The sequence below is a fragment of the Aricia agestis genome, chromosome 11 (assembly GCF_905147365.1).
Source record: "Aricia agestis chromosome 11, ilAriAges1.1, whole genome shotgun sequence".
Taxonomy (NCBI): Eukaryota; Metazoa; Arthropoda; class Insecta; order Lepidoptera; family Lycaenidae; genus Aricia; species Aricia agestis.
This window is the reverse complement of record NC_056416.1, coordinates 3,980,239-4,000,227: the sequence shown is the minus strand read 5'-3', so window position 1 is coordinate 4,000,227 and position 19,989 is coordinate 3,980,239. Positions and strand designations below refer to the sequence as shown.

The 19,989-nt window shown below is 39.4% G+C and overlaps 1 protein-coding gene across 8 annotated transcripts in view; it reads left to right on the top strand.

Moving 5' to 3' along the window:
- The window catches only part of LOC121732125 (inositol hexakisphosphate and diphosphoinositol-pentakisphosphate kinase), a 47,310-nt gene that overhangs the window by 15,087 nt on the left and 12,234 nt on the right, over window positions 1–19,989 (top strand). For 7 of the 8 annotated variants that reach the window (XR_006036327.1, XM_042121929.1, XM_042121928.1 and 4 more), the window contains exons 10-19: window positions 2,919–3,107; window positions 3,945–4,099; window positions 5,757–5,894; window positions 6,563–6,794; window positions 7,655–7,863; window positions 8,751–8,977; window positions 9,896–10,029; window positions 10,986–11,100; window positions 12,093–12,220; window positions 13,339–13,453. Coding sequence is in view for 7 of the 8 variants with exons in the window: in XM_042121929.1 (XP_041977863.1) it covers window positions 2,919–3,107; window positions 3,945–4,099; window positions 5,757–5,894; window positions 6,563–6,794; window positions 7,655–7,863; window positions 8,751–8,977; window positions 9,896–10,029; window positions 10,986–11,100; window positions 12,093–12,220; window positions 13,339–13,453 (1,642 nt within the window). In the remaining variant the exon portion in view is untranslated. The remainder of the gene's footprint in view (window positions 1–2,918; window positions 3,108–3,944; window positions 4,100–5,756; window positions 5,895–6,562; window positions 6,795–7,654; window positions 7,864–8,750; window positions 8,978–9,895; window positions 10,030–10,985; window positions 11,101–12,092; window positions 12,221–13,338; window positions 13,454–19,989) is intronic. The other variant, XM_042121930.1, reaches the window with a different exon arrangement.

Genomic DNA, 19,989 nt, shown 5'->3' with positions numbered 1-19,989 from the left:
GGTGAAAATGGGACCCTATTCATGAGACTTCGATGTCTGTCTGTCCGTCTGTCGGCTGTATTTCAAGAACTGCTATAGCTAGTTTTTTTGGCCTTTTTTGCTCGATATCAATAATGGCAATAGGTAGGCACTTAATATTTTCAATATTTAAGAATAATTAAAAAAAATTAATTAAAATATCTTTTTATTCAAAATGGGTATCATGATACACTTTTTGAAAGTCGAACGAAGAAACTACGTTGCCTACCACCGGTTCGGGAACTACCCCGCCGAGAAGAACCGGCGTAAGAAACTCGCACGGGGCCATCTTTTACTAAAAAAATGGAAAATTACAATGTTATGGCTTACAGCTATGTAACAAAATTAAAAGAAAAGTAACCTGCATGGAGCTACCCTATTCCCAAGGTGTGCTGTCCTCGAAGAAATCATTGACTTTATAATATGCTTTAGCACACAAACGTTCTTTAACTGCTTTTTTAAATTTGTTTAAAGGTAGATTTTGAACATTTTCTGGGATTTTATTGTATAGGCGTATACATTGGCCTTTAAAGGATTTGCTTATTTTGGCTAGTCTGAACATTGGTATTGCTAACTTGTTCTTATTTCTAGTATTTAATACTAGTCGTCTTTGGAATCTCTAAGAGAAAAATTTAAAGAAATAAGAATTCTGACCGTCACATCTCAATACATTTTGGAAAATCTCTTATATGTTAGAAAGAACATAAATATTTTCAAAAAGAAAAGTGATAATCATAATGTTAACATTATCTTTTTGAAAATATTTATGTTCTTTCTAACATATAAGACATTTTCCAAAATGTATTGAGATGTGACGGTCAGAATTCTTATTTCTTTAAATTTTTCTCTTAGAGATTCCAAAATTTGGCAAGATAAATTTTAAAAGAAAAGTGATAATCATAATGTTAACATTATGATTATCACTTTTCTTTTTGAAAATATTTATGTTCTTTCTAACATATAAGAGATTTTCCAAAATGTATTGAGATGTGACGGTCAGAATTCTTATTTCTTTAAATTTTTCTCTTAGAGATTCCAAAGACGATATCTTATAAATAGAACGAATAGCTCGCTTCTGCAGCACAAATATTGTATTAATGTCCGCCGCGTTTCCCCACAAGAGGATGCCGTAAGACATTATGCTATGAAAGTAGCTAAAGTAAACTAATCGCGCGGTCTCTACATCAGTGATTTCACGAATTTTTTTAACAGCATATGCTGCAGAACTAAGCTTATCTGCCAGTTTCGCAATATGTGGACCCCATTGTAACTTACAATCCAGCGTTATGCCTAGGAATACGGTGGTGTCTACTAGATTCATTTTCTCATCATTTAATAGTACATTGGTTTGTACTTGCCTAACATTTGGTAAGATAAATTTTAAACATTTTGTTTTATTAGAGTTCAAAAGTAAATTATTAGCATTAAACCAATGTACTATTTTTGGGAGAGCACTATTTACCTCGTCATAATTAAATTGTCGCCTCTTCACATTAAAAATTAGTGAAGTGTCATCAGCAAAAAGTACTATCTCATGCTTATCTTTAACAAGATAAGGTAAATCATTTATATAGATGAGAAAAAGAAAAGGCCCTAAAATGGACCCTTGTGGCACACCTAGTTTTATTTTGGTTCCATTAGACCTTATGGAGTTAACTTCCACCCTCTGCGTTCTATTTGTAAGGTAAGATTTTAGAAGTTTAAGTGCCGTGCCCCTTACACCATAATGGTGTAGTTTTCTTATTAGAGTATCATACTCCACACAGTCAAATGCTTTAGAGAGATCGCAGAAAATACCAAGTGCATCCTGCGACTCCTCCCAAGCTTCAAAAATACTACACAGAAGACTAATGCCTGCATCTGTTGTAGACCGACCTTTAGTAAAACCAAATTGATTATTATGTAATAAATTATTTGAGTTAAAATGAGCAAGTAATTGATTTAGAATTATTTTTTCAAAGATTTTACTTAAAGTCGGCAATATGGATATTGGTCTATAGTTGGCTGGGTCTGATTTCTTCCCAGCTTTAAATAGAGGCATCACCTTGCTGTGCTTCATTAAGTCTGGGAACACACCACTTTTGATACAATTATTAAAAACGAAAGCTAGGTAAGGGGGCAATGATGTCAATTACTGATTTTATAATTTTTGTGGACATACCCCAGAGATCAGTGGTACTTTTAATATTGATTGATTTGAAAGTCTTGATAATATCTCTGGAGTCAATATCTCTAAAAATAAAATTGACATCCCATTCCTTGACATGTTCTCTAAGTATGTTTAATATTAAAATAAAATAAAAATTAAAGGGGGCTCCCATACAAAAACACAATTTTTTGCCTATTTTTCCTTCATAACGGTACGGAACCCTTCGTGCGCGAGTCCGACTCGCACTTGGCCGATTATTTAAGTCATTTTGAAAATTTCTATGTGCTTCGACTGTACTACACAATACACATTATTACAAAGCGCCTTATTTATAAAAAATATTTAATCCACCTTTAGGATAACTTGTCAAACATGTCATCGCTGTTTAGACGTAACGTCCATCCTGATCTACACCATACTTAAGATTTTGTGTTTGTCTACACAAAATCTTAAGTATGGTGTAGATCAGGGGTTCCCAAACTTATTTTGTCTACTGCCCACTTTGAGAGCTAATTATCTTTTAGCGCCCCCTTTGTTTCAATTTAAAATGCATCCAGATGAAATACATCACCCCCAAGCCTCTACACAACACCCCCATTTTTTTCTGGGTCTAGCACCGCCCCCCTTTAGACCTTCAGCGCCCACAGGGGGGCGTTATCGCCCACTTTGGGAAAGACTGGTTTAGATATTTTATAAAAGACCCATACTGTTTGGCCCTTATAAAAATCTCACTTTCATTATTATTTTCCAGATTCTTCGAGATATTCGAGAAGTATGAAGGCTTCAAGCGTGGTCACGTGAAGCTGAAGAAGCCCAAACAACTCCAGGAGATATTGGACATCGCGCGGGCGTTGCTCGCCGACATACATACCCGACATGCTGACCCCGAGTTGGAGGAGAAACAGGGAAAATTGGAGCAGCTGAAGAGCGTGCTAGAGATGTGAGTGAATTAACTTAAGAAGGCGACTAAAGCAAAATTGACGATTTTTTTATTCATTTTTATACTTGAAAATGAGCCCCGAATTGTTTATTTTTTTAAACATTACATATTTTTAAACACTTCATTATATTTCCGAGGGTCTGACCTAGCGAAACACGATATTTTTAAATTTTCTCGATAGAAAAAAATCACAAAGATGCATCTAATCATCTGATTTGTCACGAATATTTCATATATTGCAAAACCGTGCATTAATCTGAGTCAGTAATCAATATTTTAACACATTGTATAAAATTTTATCACCGAGGGACTGGCCTGGCTTTTTAAAATGTTGTATATTTATCGAGTTAAAAAAAACTAACTTGGCGATGATTCCGCGTCGTGGCTTTTTCACCTTACAGAGAAAGACGATGTTTGATTTTATGCGTTATTCTTAAGTTGAAAAGAGAGAGACAGAGGCTATGGCACGTCCATATTTTAGTGTGGCGGCTTGGGCATTTTGATTTCACTTGACTTAGAAATGATGCATCATGCAGCCACTTATAAGAGATGCCTGCAACCTGCAACCTTCCGTAGAAATTCGTCAATTACGCAGTACACTTTTCCGCAACAAAAACTATCCCATCCAAGGGGATGGGAATAATATCGGCACAATAGACACTGATATCGGTCTACATAATATCGGTTCAACCGTCGACAGACACATTTTTGTATTTGTAATATTAGTAATGAAGTAAGGGTATGAACTTTGAAGTAATAAGTGCTATCATAATAATAGCAAGTTTGTCTTTAATAAAAGAAGCAGGTTGGGGTATATCACGTCATGTGTTTACACAGGTACGGCCACTTCTCGGGCATCAACCGCAAGGTGCAGATGAAGTATCAGCCGCGGGGGCGGCCGCGCGGGTCGAGCTCGGACGACGGTAACGCCCCGCCCCCCGCCCCGCCCGCCCTGCCCGCCACACCCGCAACACCCGCGACGCACGACAACGGTCCGCACGCCATTGTATAGCTTGTCAAAAAACAGTAGACGCCGAACCCATATTTAAGTTACATAAAATATTTATCACTAAACCAGATATAGGGTAAAACTGATTGGATAGTACCAGTCATTGGACAAAGCACAAAAACACAATATTTATTAAGGTTGCTTTAAAAGTTGCCTGTTTTTAAAGTAATAGAATGCCTGATTTTAAACAAAAACAGGTAGTTTTAAAGCAACCTTAATAAATATAGTGTTTTTGTGCTCTGTCCAATGACTAGCACTGTCCAACCACTAGTCATATTTACCCTAATATGTGCCAGAATGATAATATTGAAGTGTACAAAATATGTCAGTGGAAATGCGAGGCGAAAAAACCACCATTTGATACTGATTACGATTGGAAAATTTAGTTCAGCGTCTACTCTTTTTTGGCATACTGTTTGCACACACGTCAGCGTACAACTGCGTATAGGTACGCTCGATCGCCGCTCGATTAGCTGTCTCGCTCATGCGTGATATCGGCCGCACGCGAGAGGAATCGGTGTTTGCTGAGATATTATAACAAATATATATATTTATTTATAAAATATAATACTTACTTAAAAATGAAGCAATATTTAAATAAGATTTTGAATAAAGAATCCAGTTTTACGCTGACGTCCAAATGCACATAAGGCGTGGATTTAGAGATGCTGATTACTCGAACACATTTAATTGCTAAAATAATAATACGTTAACCCTAACATGTAACATCTTAAAAGTATTATAAACTCATATTAATATATGATTGGAGTAGCAATCTCTGAACCTACGCTTTATTTTACATAGTTTAGTATCATTAATTGTTTTTAATTCTAAAGGTATTACGTATACCTCTGAGATCGTATACGCAAACGTGCACGCAATGCGAGTTTTTGTTCGCTTGTATATTTTTACCCGACTGCCAGGAGGGTTATGTGTTTGGCGCGTATCTTGTTACATTATATAATCGTTTATTAGTTAGTCTGCTTCGCTGCTGTTTTTAATCTGGCACAAAAAAAAACTGTAAGAAATATAATAATCATGATTGTGCTCTGCCACTGTTGTAAGATTAACAAAATCGTCAGTAGAACATGACTCATGACCAGATTTTAGAATTTCGGTTTGAAATAACTCGTGATTACATTTGACCATAATTATTAATTTTGCAAACAAGTCATTTTTTTAACATATTTTGTCATTAATTAGATATGATGTTATAGATGTCATTTCAACACAAGGACCGAACCATTGAACCTTTCCTTTGAAGCTTTTCGCTTGAAGAAACTTGATATTGTAAGAGTTTTAGTTTTGAAGGTATACACAAAGACGACTAAGGTATTTATTTTCAATTCTAACATGTAAATATTTTTCTAAATATATGTTAAGATTGCGTTACTCAAAAGGTACGAAATAATAGTATTTAAAATCTAAATGTTAAGGTAAGGAACCCTGTACTAATAAGAACACAGGGCAAACAACTTACAATTAGTCTGTTAATGTCTCCGTCTGGATCTCACATTATTGACAGAGATATAATAAAAAAAAATACTAGTAAAGGGGCATTTGTACGGAAGTAATATAGTGCACAAATTATATAATTATACAATATTTTAGTATCAGTATCTAACGTTTTTTCTGTTCAGGCGTGGAGGGCGAGCCGTCTCTAGTGCTGATACTCAAGTGGGGCGGCGAACTAACGCCGGCCGGCCGGATACAGGCGGAGGAGCTCGGCCGGATGTTTCGGTGCATGTACCCCGGTGGCCAGGGACGACATATACCAGGTAGGTGGTGTGTTCCTAAACGATAAACAGTGTATTGGTGATTGCGGGGTGATGTGGCGGTAGCCAATGAAATCTCGTGAAATCGCATACCAGTATACTGGTAACTGATATGGTGATACTGAAGTGGGGCGGCGAACTGATGCCGGCCGGCCGGATACGGGCGGAGGAGCTCGGTCGGATGTTCCACTGTATGTACCCCGGCGGACAGAGACGGCATATACCTTACCAGGTAGGTGGTGTGTTCCTAAACGGTAAACAGTGTATTGGTGATTGATCACCCCGCAATGTCGTGAAGTCAATTGTCAGTGTGCTGGTAAGAGTTTAGCAATAAAATCAAATTCTATCGTTTGCCGTGCGGCTAGTCGCTTGTCAAGTCAAGGCACCTCATTTTAAAAAATCATATTAAACAATCTTAGCGCCAATTTGAATATGACATAATATGCTTATAAAGGGGACGGCGCGGCGAAATCGCCAGTTGCTCTGACAGCAAAATTAGATGTGAAAAATGCATGGGATTTGACACGACGCCTCGTTAAGTGTCATGGCGCCAGCAATGCGTGTTGTCAAATCCCATATCTGACTTTGCTATCGAAATTAGCTACGCAATTCTTCTAAGTACCATGTGGCCTGTATTATTTTATATCAAAGACCCCATATCCGTTCTACAGGTGAAGGTGCCACGCAAGGTCTCGGTCTACTCCGCCTACACTCAACCTTCCGTCACGACCTGAAGATCTACGCGTCTGACGAGGGTCGGGTGCAGATGACCGCTGCTGCTTTCGCCAAGGGTCTCCTGGCTTTAGAAGGGGAACTGACTCCAATACTTGTCCAGATGGTTAAGTCCGCTAATACCAATGGGTTACTGGATAATGATTGTGACTCGTCGAAGGTTCAGAATATGTGAGTCTCTTTCTATTATGGTATGACGTGTAGTCATAAATTAGCTATCTGTAATCTACGTATGTAAGTTCTTATTGCCTACGCTTTTGTATTATGATTTATTTATTGAAGGACCTAAGACGTGATTAATTCATAGAGCACCAATCTGGACTGACTCAAGTTTTACGTACACAGTCAAGAAATGCAAAAATTATTTAACGCACTTTGTAAGATCTGTAATATAAAATACGAGCAGTATTTGCTTTCTATATAATATTAAGCCACAAAAATAGCCATAGAAATTTGCTGGCGTATGTTTTTGCAGAAAATTGCAATTGTGACACTGTGTCCCTTACATTACCATTAGGACTTACGCTGTCATTTTGACATTGTATTGTTACGTGCTAGGGTTCAAAGGATTTCGAGAGAAGTACCCGCTGACACTCTTGAAGACTTTATTCACAAGCACTAGGTCCAACACAAAGCACTAGGTCCAAAACACTATGCACTATCACTGTCCTAGGTCGTAGCCAAGTCGTAGGTTTCACTGGTTCACTCACTATTGATCACTTGTTTTCACTCCGAAGTCGCCTTGAAGATCGTTCGAACTGAACTGAATCACTGGCCCCTCTGCCTGCGACTATTTATATGGGCCGAGGCGAATCCCAGAATGTTCCGGAACATTCTTCTAGAATAAACCCGATTCGCGCAAACAAGTGTGGAATGTTTCTAGAAAATACTCGCATGTAATTGGATTTATGTTGTTTTAATTCCTCGAGTGGTTCCACAAGTCGACGCTAGATGGCACTACGTGTCCGTATCCGTTACAGTATCTTGTCCCTTGTATCGTCGTCATGATTAACCATATCATTTATATCCAGGGCAAAAGCACGCCTACACGAGGCGTTACAAGCCGATCACGAGTTCACGGCAGCGGAGCGAGCACGCATCAACCCCTGTTCTTCGTTATCTATAGCAGCCGCTATGGACTTCGTGAAAAACCCCGCGCAGTGCTGCGCCCACGTCCACGCACTCATACAGCAGCTTGTCCACATTGTGCTGCTGAAGAAGGACGATCCGAAGACTAAAGGTCAGTGAAACCAGTATATAATATATAAGAGTGCCCTTTTTATCGGTATTGCGTTGTGAAGTTATGTTTTTGAGAGCGAAGAGAATCGCTTCATTTCATTGCTGTCGCCGATCATTCCACTTGACACCACCAAAACGACACCACCGGTAGTGTCATATGGAATCTCTAGTCCATATGATACCACCCTAGTGATGTCAAGATGACCATTTGAGTGACAGATAAATATAAACTTTACTGCTTGAACTTAATTGGAGTTTTCACGTCAACAACTAAGCAACTATGTAATATCACTAATAGTCGGTGGTGTCACATAGACTAGAGATTCTATGACACCACCGGTGGTGTCGTTTTGGTGGTGTCAAGTGGAATGATCGACGACAGCAATGTTGCAGCGACAAGGTTGCGACGGCAATGTTGGAGCGGTAATGTTGCAGCTTGTCTTGTTGCTTTCCAATAACAATGATGCTTAGCATTATTGCGTTTTTTTTTTAATGAAATAAGGGGGCAAACGAGCAAACGGGTCACCTGATGGAAAGCAACTTCCGTCGCCCATGGACACTCGCAGCATCAGAAGAGCTGCAGGTGCGTTGCCGACCTTTTGAGAGGGAATAGGGTAATAGGGGAGGGTAGGGATGGGAAGGGAATAGGGGAGGATAGGGAAGGGAATAGGGTAGGGGATTGGGCCCCCGGTAAACTCACTCACTCGGCGAAACTGTGTGGTTTTCTGTGAGAACGTGGTATTTCTCCGGTCGAACCGGCCCATTTGTGCCGAAGCATGGCTCTCCCACTTATAAAGGCGTCAAAAAGTTGTGGCTCTTCTGTATGTTTTCTGTCTCCTTAATATGAATACTAAATAGACACAATGATTTAACGTCATTACATTTCAGACACAATACTATACCACGGTGAAACATGGGAGCTAATGGGGCGGCGCTGGGGGAAGATAGAGAAGGATTTCTGCACCAAGAACAAAACGTACGACATATCGAAGATCCCTGACATATATGACTGTATCAAGTACGACTTGCAACACAACCAACATACCCTACAGTTCGATTTGGCCGAGGAGCTCTATATTTATGCGAAATACTTGGCAGATATTGTTATACCACAGGTAGGTTTTGAAATGTGAAATTTTCCGCTAAAATTAGGCATTATAGAAACATTGATTCTAATCGTTGATTCGATGAATCCAAACACACGTACCTATCATATTATCTTAGAGTGGCACGTACAGTACTCCCAAATTAATAATGCGCATGAAAATTTTCGCTAACTGTCGTAATCACGAAAACACCCGAATCTATTAAACGTAAGAGCCCCAAATTGTTCAAAGGAAATAGAAGTAAATTGAATATAGCCGGTGGCTGTCCGCTGTCGCCGGTCCGTCAATAAACTGTGCTACTCACTGGGAAGCCATCGCGGCGTTACCAAGGTAACGTCGAAGCAACGTCCGACGCCTCTACGTCGCTGCAAAGCGCCGTTTTTCTTAAAGTTAAGTTAAAAACAGCGCTTGTAGCGACGTCTTCCGACGCTCGGGAAATACGACCGTTGTCGAAAAATTACGAAAATTTATATGCGCATTATCACTTTGGGAGCACTGAAATTTAGTTTAATTACTAAAGATAATACCAACATTAACCTAAAAATATATTATTGGAAACCAAGCTAATCTTATGTATTTTGTTCTTTGTTTTGTTTGAATGTCTCTTACAATTTACAGCGAATATTCGGCAAAATACAGAGCCTTTATGACTTTTGACTACCGGCATTTGGTGGCTTGAGTGGTATCATGAGATTCTTCTTAGTCGTGAGAAAGGCGCGTGAAAATAGTTGGGTAAACTTATTAATATACTAGGTGTCCCGGCAAACGTTGTTTTGTCTTTTTTTTTGTATGAAAAATAGATGTTGGCCGATTCTCAGACCTACTCAACATGCTCACAAAATTTCATGAGAATCGGTCAAGCCGTTTCGGAGAAGTATGGCAACGAAAACTGTGACACGAGAATTTTATATATTAGATTTGTTGTAGGAATATGGATTAACAATGCAAGAAAAGCTGACGATAGGTCAGGGAATCTGCACGCCGCTGCTCAAGAAGATACGCGCAGACCTGCAGCGGAATATAGAGGAGTCCGAGGAAAACGTTAACAGGTTAAACCCAAGGTAAGTTAGCGTTGTAATTTATTAAACAAATAATATTGTTATTCGTAATCAAATATTTAAAAATACCAAATCTATAGGCCACGCATAGCTTTATAATCTCTCGCATAGCTTTATAATCAATGATGGAAGGGTTTTTGTTATTTTGTTGAGACGTAGAGACAATGATATTCTATGTTACTAACGTAACTAGATTGGAAGTTTACGGTAGCAACGCGTTGCCACTTCGAAGATGCCTGCAGGCATATCTCACATACATAATGACATAACGAATATATGACTTGACATTGTCTTTTGAACAAAAAAGTGGTTACGCATTTCTGAGAATCTTTTGTAAGACATTGCTACTCTAGTATTTTAGAAACTCATTGCGTAGAGAGATAGGGACGGGTGCACCTACGTACGCACGTACGTATACAACACGCGATTGTGATTGCGATCAAACGATGACACATTGCCCTATTTCTCTCTCCTGCACTTTCGCCAAAAGATCATAGAGTATAATGTGGCTTTTACTATCATCTCCTTAACCTTCTACAGGATGTAACAAAACAAAGTGGTAACTGGTAGCACTAAAGGATGTTTATGTCATATGTGTTCCTTGTAGACAAGCGCCTCAGCGTCACGAGTTTCCCCATACAAAAGTGAAAAAAATTACGGTCTTTTAGCGCTGCTACTTTCACAGTGAACTCTCTACGTAAAACATGTACACACCCTTAATGTATTATCACTAAGGCCGGTATAAATAGTCAGTACTCAAGATACATCTCGGTCTCAACACACGGTTTAGGCTCTGTGATTGGTTGGCTGTCAAAATTTGGACCAATCACAGAGCCGAGCCGCGTCTTGAGACCGGGTCGCATCTTAAGTACTGACTATTTATACCGGCCCTAGTTTTGTTACACCCTATATACCACTCATCACAAATGAATCAACCAATCAATCACTCTCATCCCCAGGTACAGTCACGGCGTGTCGAGCCCGGGGCGTCACGTGCGCACGCGCCTGTACTTCACCAGCGAGAGCCACGTGCACTCCCTGCTCACCGTGCTGCGGTACGGCGGCCTGCTGGACGTGAGTACAGATGGCGACATCGTTTATTCGAGTTATGTGAAGACAATTTGAAAATGGGCTTATGACGGCATAATTTGTTCGAGTTATGTCAACTCAATTTCAATGTAGAGGTGCGCGTCCACCGAATAGGAATAGGAGCGTACGCAGCGGACGGATTCGTTGCTTTTTATTGATTTCTATGGTGCTGTGTGCATTGGAACGTCATTTCTGCGCTTGACAAATAATTATAAATCACGACGCTACGTCCGCACCGTACGCTCGGATTCCGACCCGGTGGACGCTATAGTTTGTGCGTTTTATGATGATATGCGTGACACATTATAATTGACAATAGTAGGGAAGTTACCTAACAAAAATTAATCGATAATTTAAAAATATCGAATCACTTCGTAAAGGAATTGCAATCGAAATTATCGATTTCGTACTGACATTTCAGTGGTGCCGGCGATTTAAGATGGCCGCCCTTTTTTATCGATTTGATTTCGATTCAACAGAGTCAATCTCTATTGACATAAGTTCCATTCCATGCATATGACATTTTTCAAATGTTTTCGTAACAATAATTTTATACTCCTATTTCACAGTTAATATTTATAATTCTTATTAATAGGTTAGCATTTAGCATCTTTTCATTTTTATTCAATTAAAAAAAATTATAGGAAACATTTGTTTTTGTAGATGGAATATAATTTATTACATTTTGATTTTTTTTTTGTTTTCTTGTAAAAAAAACCCGTAGCAAGGAACATGAAAACTGTCACCCATATCATCTTAGAACGCACAAACTATAATAGAGATTTGCACATAATAGACAAATAATGACATAATTTGACCGGGCTATGTCAAGTTAAGCTCAGTTACAAATAATCCGCTGGGCTTAACCTATACATGGATAACATTATTCAACTTGAAACAAATGCTCATGATAACGCCCTAGATTACACCCGATCAAGATAAAATTACTTTATAGCGAGTAAAATGAATTATTACAGGTGGTAAAAGACGAGCAATGGCGTCGCGCGATGGAGTACGTGTCGATGGTGTCGGAGTTAAACTACATGTCGCAGATAGTCGTTATGCTGTACGAGGATCCCACGAAGGATCCCTGCTCGGAGGAAAGGTTCGTTATGTTTCGAAAGTAATGACTTGTTTACCCTAAAACGGAACCCTAACCAGCTGATTTTTTGTATGTTGATAGGTTAATATTATTTGTTACATAAAAAGTAACATTGTCCTACGAATATATTCAATAGAACAATCCATATTGTAGGACCATCAAATCGAATCTCTGTTAGCTACCACTTTCGAGAATTTCACAGAGGAAATTGTAGTTCGTCTTATCTAAATGAAGCGAAAAATTAGCTTGATAGTAATCATGTCAAAAAATGTTCTAGGGAACCTGTACCCATACTACTACATCTATACTAATATTATAAATGCGAGTCTGCCTGTCTGTCTGCCTCGCTTTCACGCCAAAACTACCGAACCGATTGTAATGAAATTTTGTACACAGATAGTCTAAGGTCTGAGAAAGGACACTACTTTTTAACTGCAAAAAAGGGTTGTAAGGGGGTGAAAATGCGTAAATTTGTTCAAATATAAGTTAGTTCCAAAAATTCATAATAGATGGCGCCGTGCCGTCTCCTACATCGCGCTTTCGCTTGCTCAAACGTGTTACTATAAGATGTGGTAAGGATGACGTTTTTTTTTTGCGTTTTTTGGGAAGTATTGAGGAAATTTGATCATTGATCAAACTTCCTCAATACTTTCGACTTCGACCTCACGGCCCACTCCCGTTTTTAATAACCCCTACGCAATTACCTCGTCCTTTTTGGAAGTCGGTCACGGGTCAAAAATAGAGGCGTTTTATGAGTGATGTGCCTGTCTGTCTGTTCGAGTTATGTCAACTAAATTTCATTAGTTGAGTATGAGTTATGTCATCTAAATTCTAGCCAGTTTTGTTTTCTGGGTGTTTGAACACAGAGGAAAATCTGGCCATTTTTTTGGGTTTTTGGACGTTCTTATCTTTTTTAATAATAAAATTATGAAAAAAAAAAAAAGAAAACATAGGGACATGCTAATAGTGGCCATAGATATTCAGGAAAAAAAATCATAACTCTACCGGCATTATCCAGGGACGAAACAATGGACGTTTGTATGGGACTCCTCTTAATTCGTACTTCAGTCCTCCATCTTGCTAACCATCTTTAACAAAATGGCGTATTTTTATATTCACAGGTTCCACGTGGAGCTACACTTCAGCCCCGGCGTGAACTGCTGTGTGCAGAAGAACCTGCCGCCCGGGCCAGGCTTCCGACCGCACTCCCGCAACCACTCTACTACTAATAATGAGGTATTTTAACCGACTTCCAAATTCCAATAGGAAAAGGGTTTTAACCAACAAGTACTCGCCTGATGCTGTTAAATATCTATGTACGCTTTCAGCAGTAGCATTATAAAAGTCAAAACGATATGTCAAAATGGCCCAAAAAATCAAAGATAGAGCCTAATTATTATACTAGCGACTTCGTCCGCATGGACTTTAGTTTATAGTTGGTGTACGATCCATATCGTACATCAAGCAGTTTTAGGGTTTTAAGGAGTCAGCGTTTAGGACGCGCTCGCGTAATTAGTTAATTATTTTATTAAAATCAGTTCGCATCGATCAATCAAGGCGATCGCGCGTGCTCGCACACCCGGGTCATTTGATCATCAAGTATATCAATAAATCAAGTAACGGTATATCAAGTCTATCGTTTCATTTATCAAGTAAAAGGAGTAGTAGTTAATCAAGGACGCTACATCCTTTATGGTCCTTCGTTTATTATTATTTCGTGAAGTGATCCTAGCAAGGTGCTTCGTGAATAATAAGGACTTCGCGAGTGAAAACACAGACAGTGTGACTTTTCGTGAAGGGATCAGTAGACATTGGATTGCAGTGCATTTTTTATCAAGGAAGTTATATCAAGAGTAAAGATGGAAGATCTACTATCAATTCAGCAACAGTTGGTTGGAGCCATTGAGCAGCTCTACTCCAATTTCAAGAAAGATGGGCCGGAGCGCAAGACCGGTGACTACATCAGGAGGAGACTGGAAACCCTGGATCAATACTGGCAGGAGTTTCAAAATAACCACTTCAAGCTATGTGGTTACAGCGACAAGTCTCACGATTATTTCGTGACCGACCAGTTCGAGTCAACCAAGGAGCGCTACGGGCACATCCGGTCGGTCATCGTCAACTATCAAGCACGGGACGCCAAGCCGACTACATCGCTGCTGCGGCCGGCGACTCCGTTGGGCGGCGCGTCGACGCCGCAGCCACCCGCGCGCACCTCGTCTCCAGCAGCAAGGCCAGACGGCGTGCAAGAGGGAGAAAATCAGGTAACTTTCAGGGCTCAGGGCGTCAACAGCAGGACGGACGAGTTGCTCAAGAAGCAAGCGAGCAACTTCAGGGCTCTACAGAGAAAGGTAACTAGTGTTAACTTAGATACGGAGTTAGATAAATGGGAGCTGGATGACATACTGAAAACTTTACAATCTCGTTGGTCGGTAATTGATTCTTTACATCTTGAGATAGATAGTGAGCTAGAGGGTAAAAATAAGGAATATGATTCAGCATTTTATCAATACGAACAATTGTACGAAGACATCAAGAGGTCTATCAATAGGAAAATCAGGTCCATGTGTCATAGGGAGAAGTCAACTCCGCAGATGGAGTTGCCTACTTTTAGCGGCAGTTTCCAGCAGTGGACGTCATTCAAGGACTTATTCACGGAGACTATCCACACCAACGCATCTCTATCAGGCGCACAGAAGATGCAATTTTTAAAGGGCAAGCTCCGAGGTGAAGCTGAGCGGTTAGTTCAACATCTGCAGATTAGCTCAGATAATTACATCACCTGCTGGGAGATATTAAATAATAGGTATAATAATAGGAAACTTATTTTTACGTCGCATATCAATACGTTAATGAACCTTCCAGTGTCGCAGCAAGCATCGTTAGGACATATCAAGAGAATCCACGATACGTCACTGGAATCATTAAACGCTATAAAAAATCTAGGTGTAGATATAAGTACGTGGGATCCTCTACTTGTACATATTTTGAGCCAAAAACTTGACGCCGACACATACAACGAGTACGTAGCATCATTAAAGCAACCGAGGGAATTACCTAGTCTAAAGGAATTTCTAGATTTTCTTGAAACAAAATTTACAGCGCTAGAGACTTCACGGAAAAAACAAGAAAATCCGACGGCGAAGCCTAGTGCAAAATATACATATAATTTTAATCATAACTCTAATAATTCAGACAATCGTTTTAATTACAAGAAACCAACATATTTTTCGCAATCGAAAGTATCAAGTAACCGAGTCAATAAACCTGCATATCTGGTAAAAACAGCTTGTTATTATTGTTCAAACCGCGGACATGGCTTATATTATTGCGCAAAATTTCTAGAACTACCTAATCATTTGAAGCGAAAATTAATTATTGACAAGAATTTATGCAAAAATTGTCTCTACGATCATGAAGGTAAAGGTTGTTATTCCGAATCACGTTGTCGAGAATGCAACGGCAACCATAATTCAATTTTGCACGATGCATTTTGTAACAGTTCATTCACGCCGAAAAATGCAGAGTCGAAAATTTCGAAACCAGAGGTTGGTAACACTCATGTGTCCGTGGAGGGCAAGGACCCCGAAATTCTGTTGGCAACAGCCATGGTGCGGGTTCAGGCTCGGGATGGCACCTACCATAATATCAGGGCATTGTTAGATCAAGGATCGGAGACTACGCTCATATCAGAGAGAGTAGCTCATATTTTAGGTTTACCGCGCAAACATTGCCAGGGAACCATAACTGGAATAGGCGAAAAGGAGAACAACTGCAAGGGAATTATTAAAATCAAGTGTAGGTCTAATCAAGAAGACTTCTCATTCGAAACGGATGCTTATATCATGAATACTTTAATCAAGAATCTGCCCTCCTACAGCTTCCCTAAACCAGAATGGCCCGCATTAGAAAATTTGCCTTTAGCTGATCCTTTCTTCAATGTGAGAAGACCAGTAGACCTTCTCCTTGGAGTGGATGTTTTTAGCAATTTATTGTTGGATGGAATTTATAAGGCCGGACCAAATCTACCTTTGGCGCAAAAAACGCGCTTAGGTTGGATTTTGAGCGGTTACGTAAAAAGAAGCTTTAAGTGTAATATAATTGTGCACGATATCAACGACATCAGTCAATTTTGGCAATCGGAAGATATATCCGAGTCATCTTCGATGCCCCTAGCTGACCAACAGGTCGTAGATTTTTACAACAAGACAACTATTCGTCTGGCGGATGGCAAGTATCAAGTGCGCCTCCCCCTTAAACAAGAAATAGAAAATAAATTAGGCCAGTCAAAATCAAAAGCTATTGCACAGTTTAAACAGTTAGAACGTAAATTTAATAAAAATCTAAATATAGCACAAGAATATAAATTATTTATCAATGAATACAAACAATTAGGACACAATATGATACACTCGAATAACTCCGAGTCATCAGATTACTACTTACCGCATCATTGTGTTATTCGGAATGAATCAACTACAACTAAATTAAGAGTTGTTTTTAATGCTTCTTCGCCTTCTTCGACTGGTTTGAGCCTGAATGATTTAATGGAAAGAGGTCCAAATTTACAACAAGATCTGCAGAGTCTTCTTATCAAGTGGAGACAATTCAGATTCGGTTTTACATCTGATGTGGAGAAAATGTTTAGAGTAGTATGGTTACATCCGGATGACCAAAAATATCAAAAAATTTTTTGGCGAGATTCATTTTTTGACGAGTTAAGCATTTTTCAGCTGACGACAGTGACGTACGGCACCAAGGCCGCGCCGTTTCTGGCGATGATGACTCTCCGACGTTTAGCTCAAGACGAGAGACAGAATTATCAAGACAGTTCTGCTCCAAAGGTGATTGAGTCAGCTTTTTACATGGACGATCTCGTATACGGAAGTCATTCTGTCGAATCAGCAAAGCGTTTGATACAAGATATAGTAGCGATTTTAAAGTCCGGAGGATTTAATCTACGTAAATGGAAGGCAAATAATCAAGATATAATTCCTACAAGTAATAACAGCAATAATGATCAATTAAATTATGATTTTAAAAATACTGAGTCATCCAAAACATTGGGCCTTAGTTGGAATCCACAGCAAGATCAATTTACATTCACATCAAAATTAGACTTTAAGACCAAAATTCCCACAAAACGTATTTTACTTTCGAATATATCAAAATTATTCGATCCATTAGGTTGGCTTTCTCCCATTTCAACTAAAATAAAACTATTATTTCAACAAGTGTGGCAGTTGCAGTTAAAATGGGATGAACCCTTACCTGAAAATATTATTAAGGAATGGGAAAGCATGAAAATAGATTTAGAAAATATAAGTAATTTTTACATGCCGAGATGGTTAGGTATAACAGAAAATAATGTCATCGAACTTCACGGCTTTTCCGATGCATCAACAAAATGTTACGCCTGTGTTGTTTATTGCAAGGTAAACACACACGGCCAGACGTCGGTAACCATGATAGCAGGAAAATCAAGACTGGTACCTGTAAATAATAAACTTACTTTACCTAAACTAGAGTTATGCGGTGCTCTATTACTTATTAAACTATTATCAAAAATCAAGAGTTGCCTGGAAACATATCAAATTAATACTTACTGCTGGGTCGATTCTATGGTAGTATTAGGATGGATCAATGGTGTACCGGAACGCTGGAAGCCATTCGTGGCCAATAGAGTTAAGCAGATTGTCGACGTGGTGCCGCCCAGCAGCTGGAATTACGTCAAGTCAGAGGAAAACCCAGCTGATAGCGCTAGTCGCGGTTTGTCAGCATCCCAGTTAAAAGATCATGAACTTTGGTTTAAAGGGCCGACTTGGCTGAAAACTGAAAATTTATCACATATTCAAAAAACATTTATCACGGATCAAGAAGTGAGAAAAACTAAAAAAGTAGTTGCATCGGTAACTCAAAATCAACAAGAAAATATAATAAAAATATTACTGCAGAAATATAGCTCGCTAAGCAAGATTGCGAGAATTTTAGCATGGATATATAGATTTATAAGCAAGAAACAAATTGTAAATAAATACTTAACAATAAGTGAAATAAAGCAAGCAAATATAAAAATTATTAAGCAGTGTCAGCAAGAATATTTTAGCGAAGAAATAGAAGCATTAAAGAAAGGGAAAAGCGTAGCATCAAAAAGCAAGATTTGCATGCTCAACCCTATATTAGATCAGGATCAAGTTTTAAGAGTTGGAGGTCGTTTAAAACATGCAAACATTAACTTAGACATGAAACATCCAATTATCATCCCAAAAGGTAGTCGCTTGTCTGAGTTAATAATAGATCAGTGTCATGAACTTACCTTCCACGGTGGCGCTAAACTCACTTCGGGGATCATTCGACAAAAGTACTGGTTGGTAGGGGGACTCAAGGCTACAAAGAAGCGCATTTATCAATGTGTTAAGTGCAGAAAGCACAGTCCCAGCCAGCACTATCAAATCATGGGAGATTTACCGACATCAAGGGTGAATCCGTCGCGGCCATTCTACCATACAGGGGTGGACAACACAGGCCACGTGTTTGTTAAGGCCAACAAGGGCCGAGGTATTCTAACAACAAAGGGCTACGTTGCTGTGTTCGTCTGTATGGTAACAAAAGCCATACATTTGGAGCTGGTTTCGGATTTGACGACGTCAGCATTTTTAGCAGCTTTGCGTCGAATGTCAGCCAGGCGAGGAGTGCCGAAAAATATGTATAGCGATCAAGGTACAACTTTCATCGGAGCAAACAAGGTTCTGCAGGAAGAATATCAGCAAATTTTATGTAAATTCGAAAACACAGAATTCATCGACGAAGTGACGCGCATGGGTATCAAGTGGCATTTCAATGCCCCCTCTTGGCCGTCAGCAGGTGGACTGTGGGAAGCTTCGGTCAAAAGTCTAAAATATCACATGAAGCGGGTGATAGGCGAACAACGTCTTACCTTTGAGGAGTACTCTACATTGCTCTCTCAGCTCGAAGCCTGCATCAATCAGAGACCTTTATGTGCTATGACCGAAGACCCCGACGACTTAAATTGCCTAACACCATCACATTTTTTAACTAGCGGTCCTCATCTCGCATTTTTCGACACCGAAACAGATTTACGTACTCGTTGGCATCATACACAAAAATTATTCGAGGATATCTGGAAGAAATGGCGACAAGAATATCTAACGCAGCTTGCAGTCCGCAGCAAGTGGAGACTACCGCAAGAGAACATCAAGGTCAACGACATAGTGCTCATACAAGATAGCAATTTGCCGGCCGGAAGGTGGCCACTGGGCCGCGTCCTGGAGCTACATCCCGGAAGCGACGGTTTTGTGAGGGTTGTTACGCTAAAAACAAAAAGCGGCATCATGAAACGCCCCATAGTGAAACTGTCCATATTGCCTGTTAATCAAGAACAGTCAGATGAAAATATCAAGAATCCGGACGATGATGTAAAGCAAGTATATCACGTTACTAAACCTATCAAGAGAAATAATAATTACAGCTTTTCTAAATTAGTATTTACAATTTTATTGTTTATTATGACCTTTATATCAAGCTCAGAAGGTTCATTTAATGTTACACCGCTACAAAATCAAAGTTTATACTTCGACAAGGTGACAAACATGGCTCTCATCATGGACGAGTGGCGCCTAGTCGTCTACTATGACATGAGTCCCTACTGGGAGGGCTCATTAACAGCTAGCAAGTACTTAGATTATTTACAAAACATATGTGATAGTAAACAAGACCATTCACAATGTGCAGCGATCATGTTACAACTACGT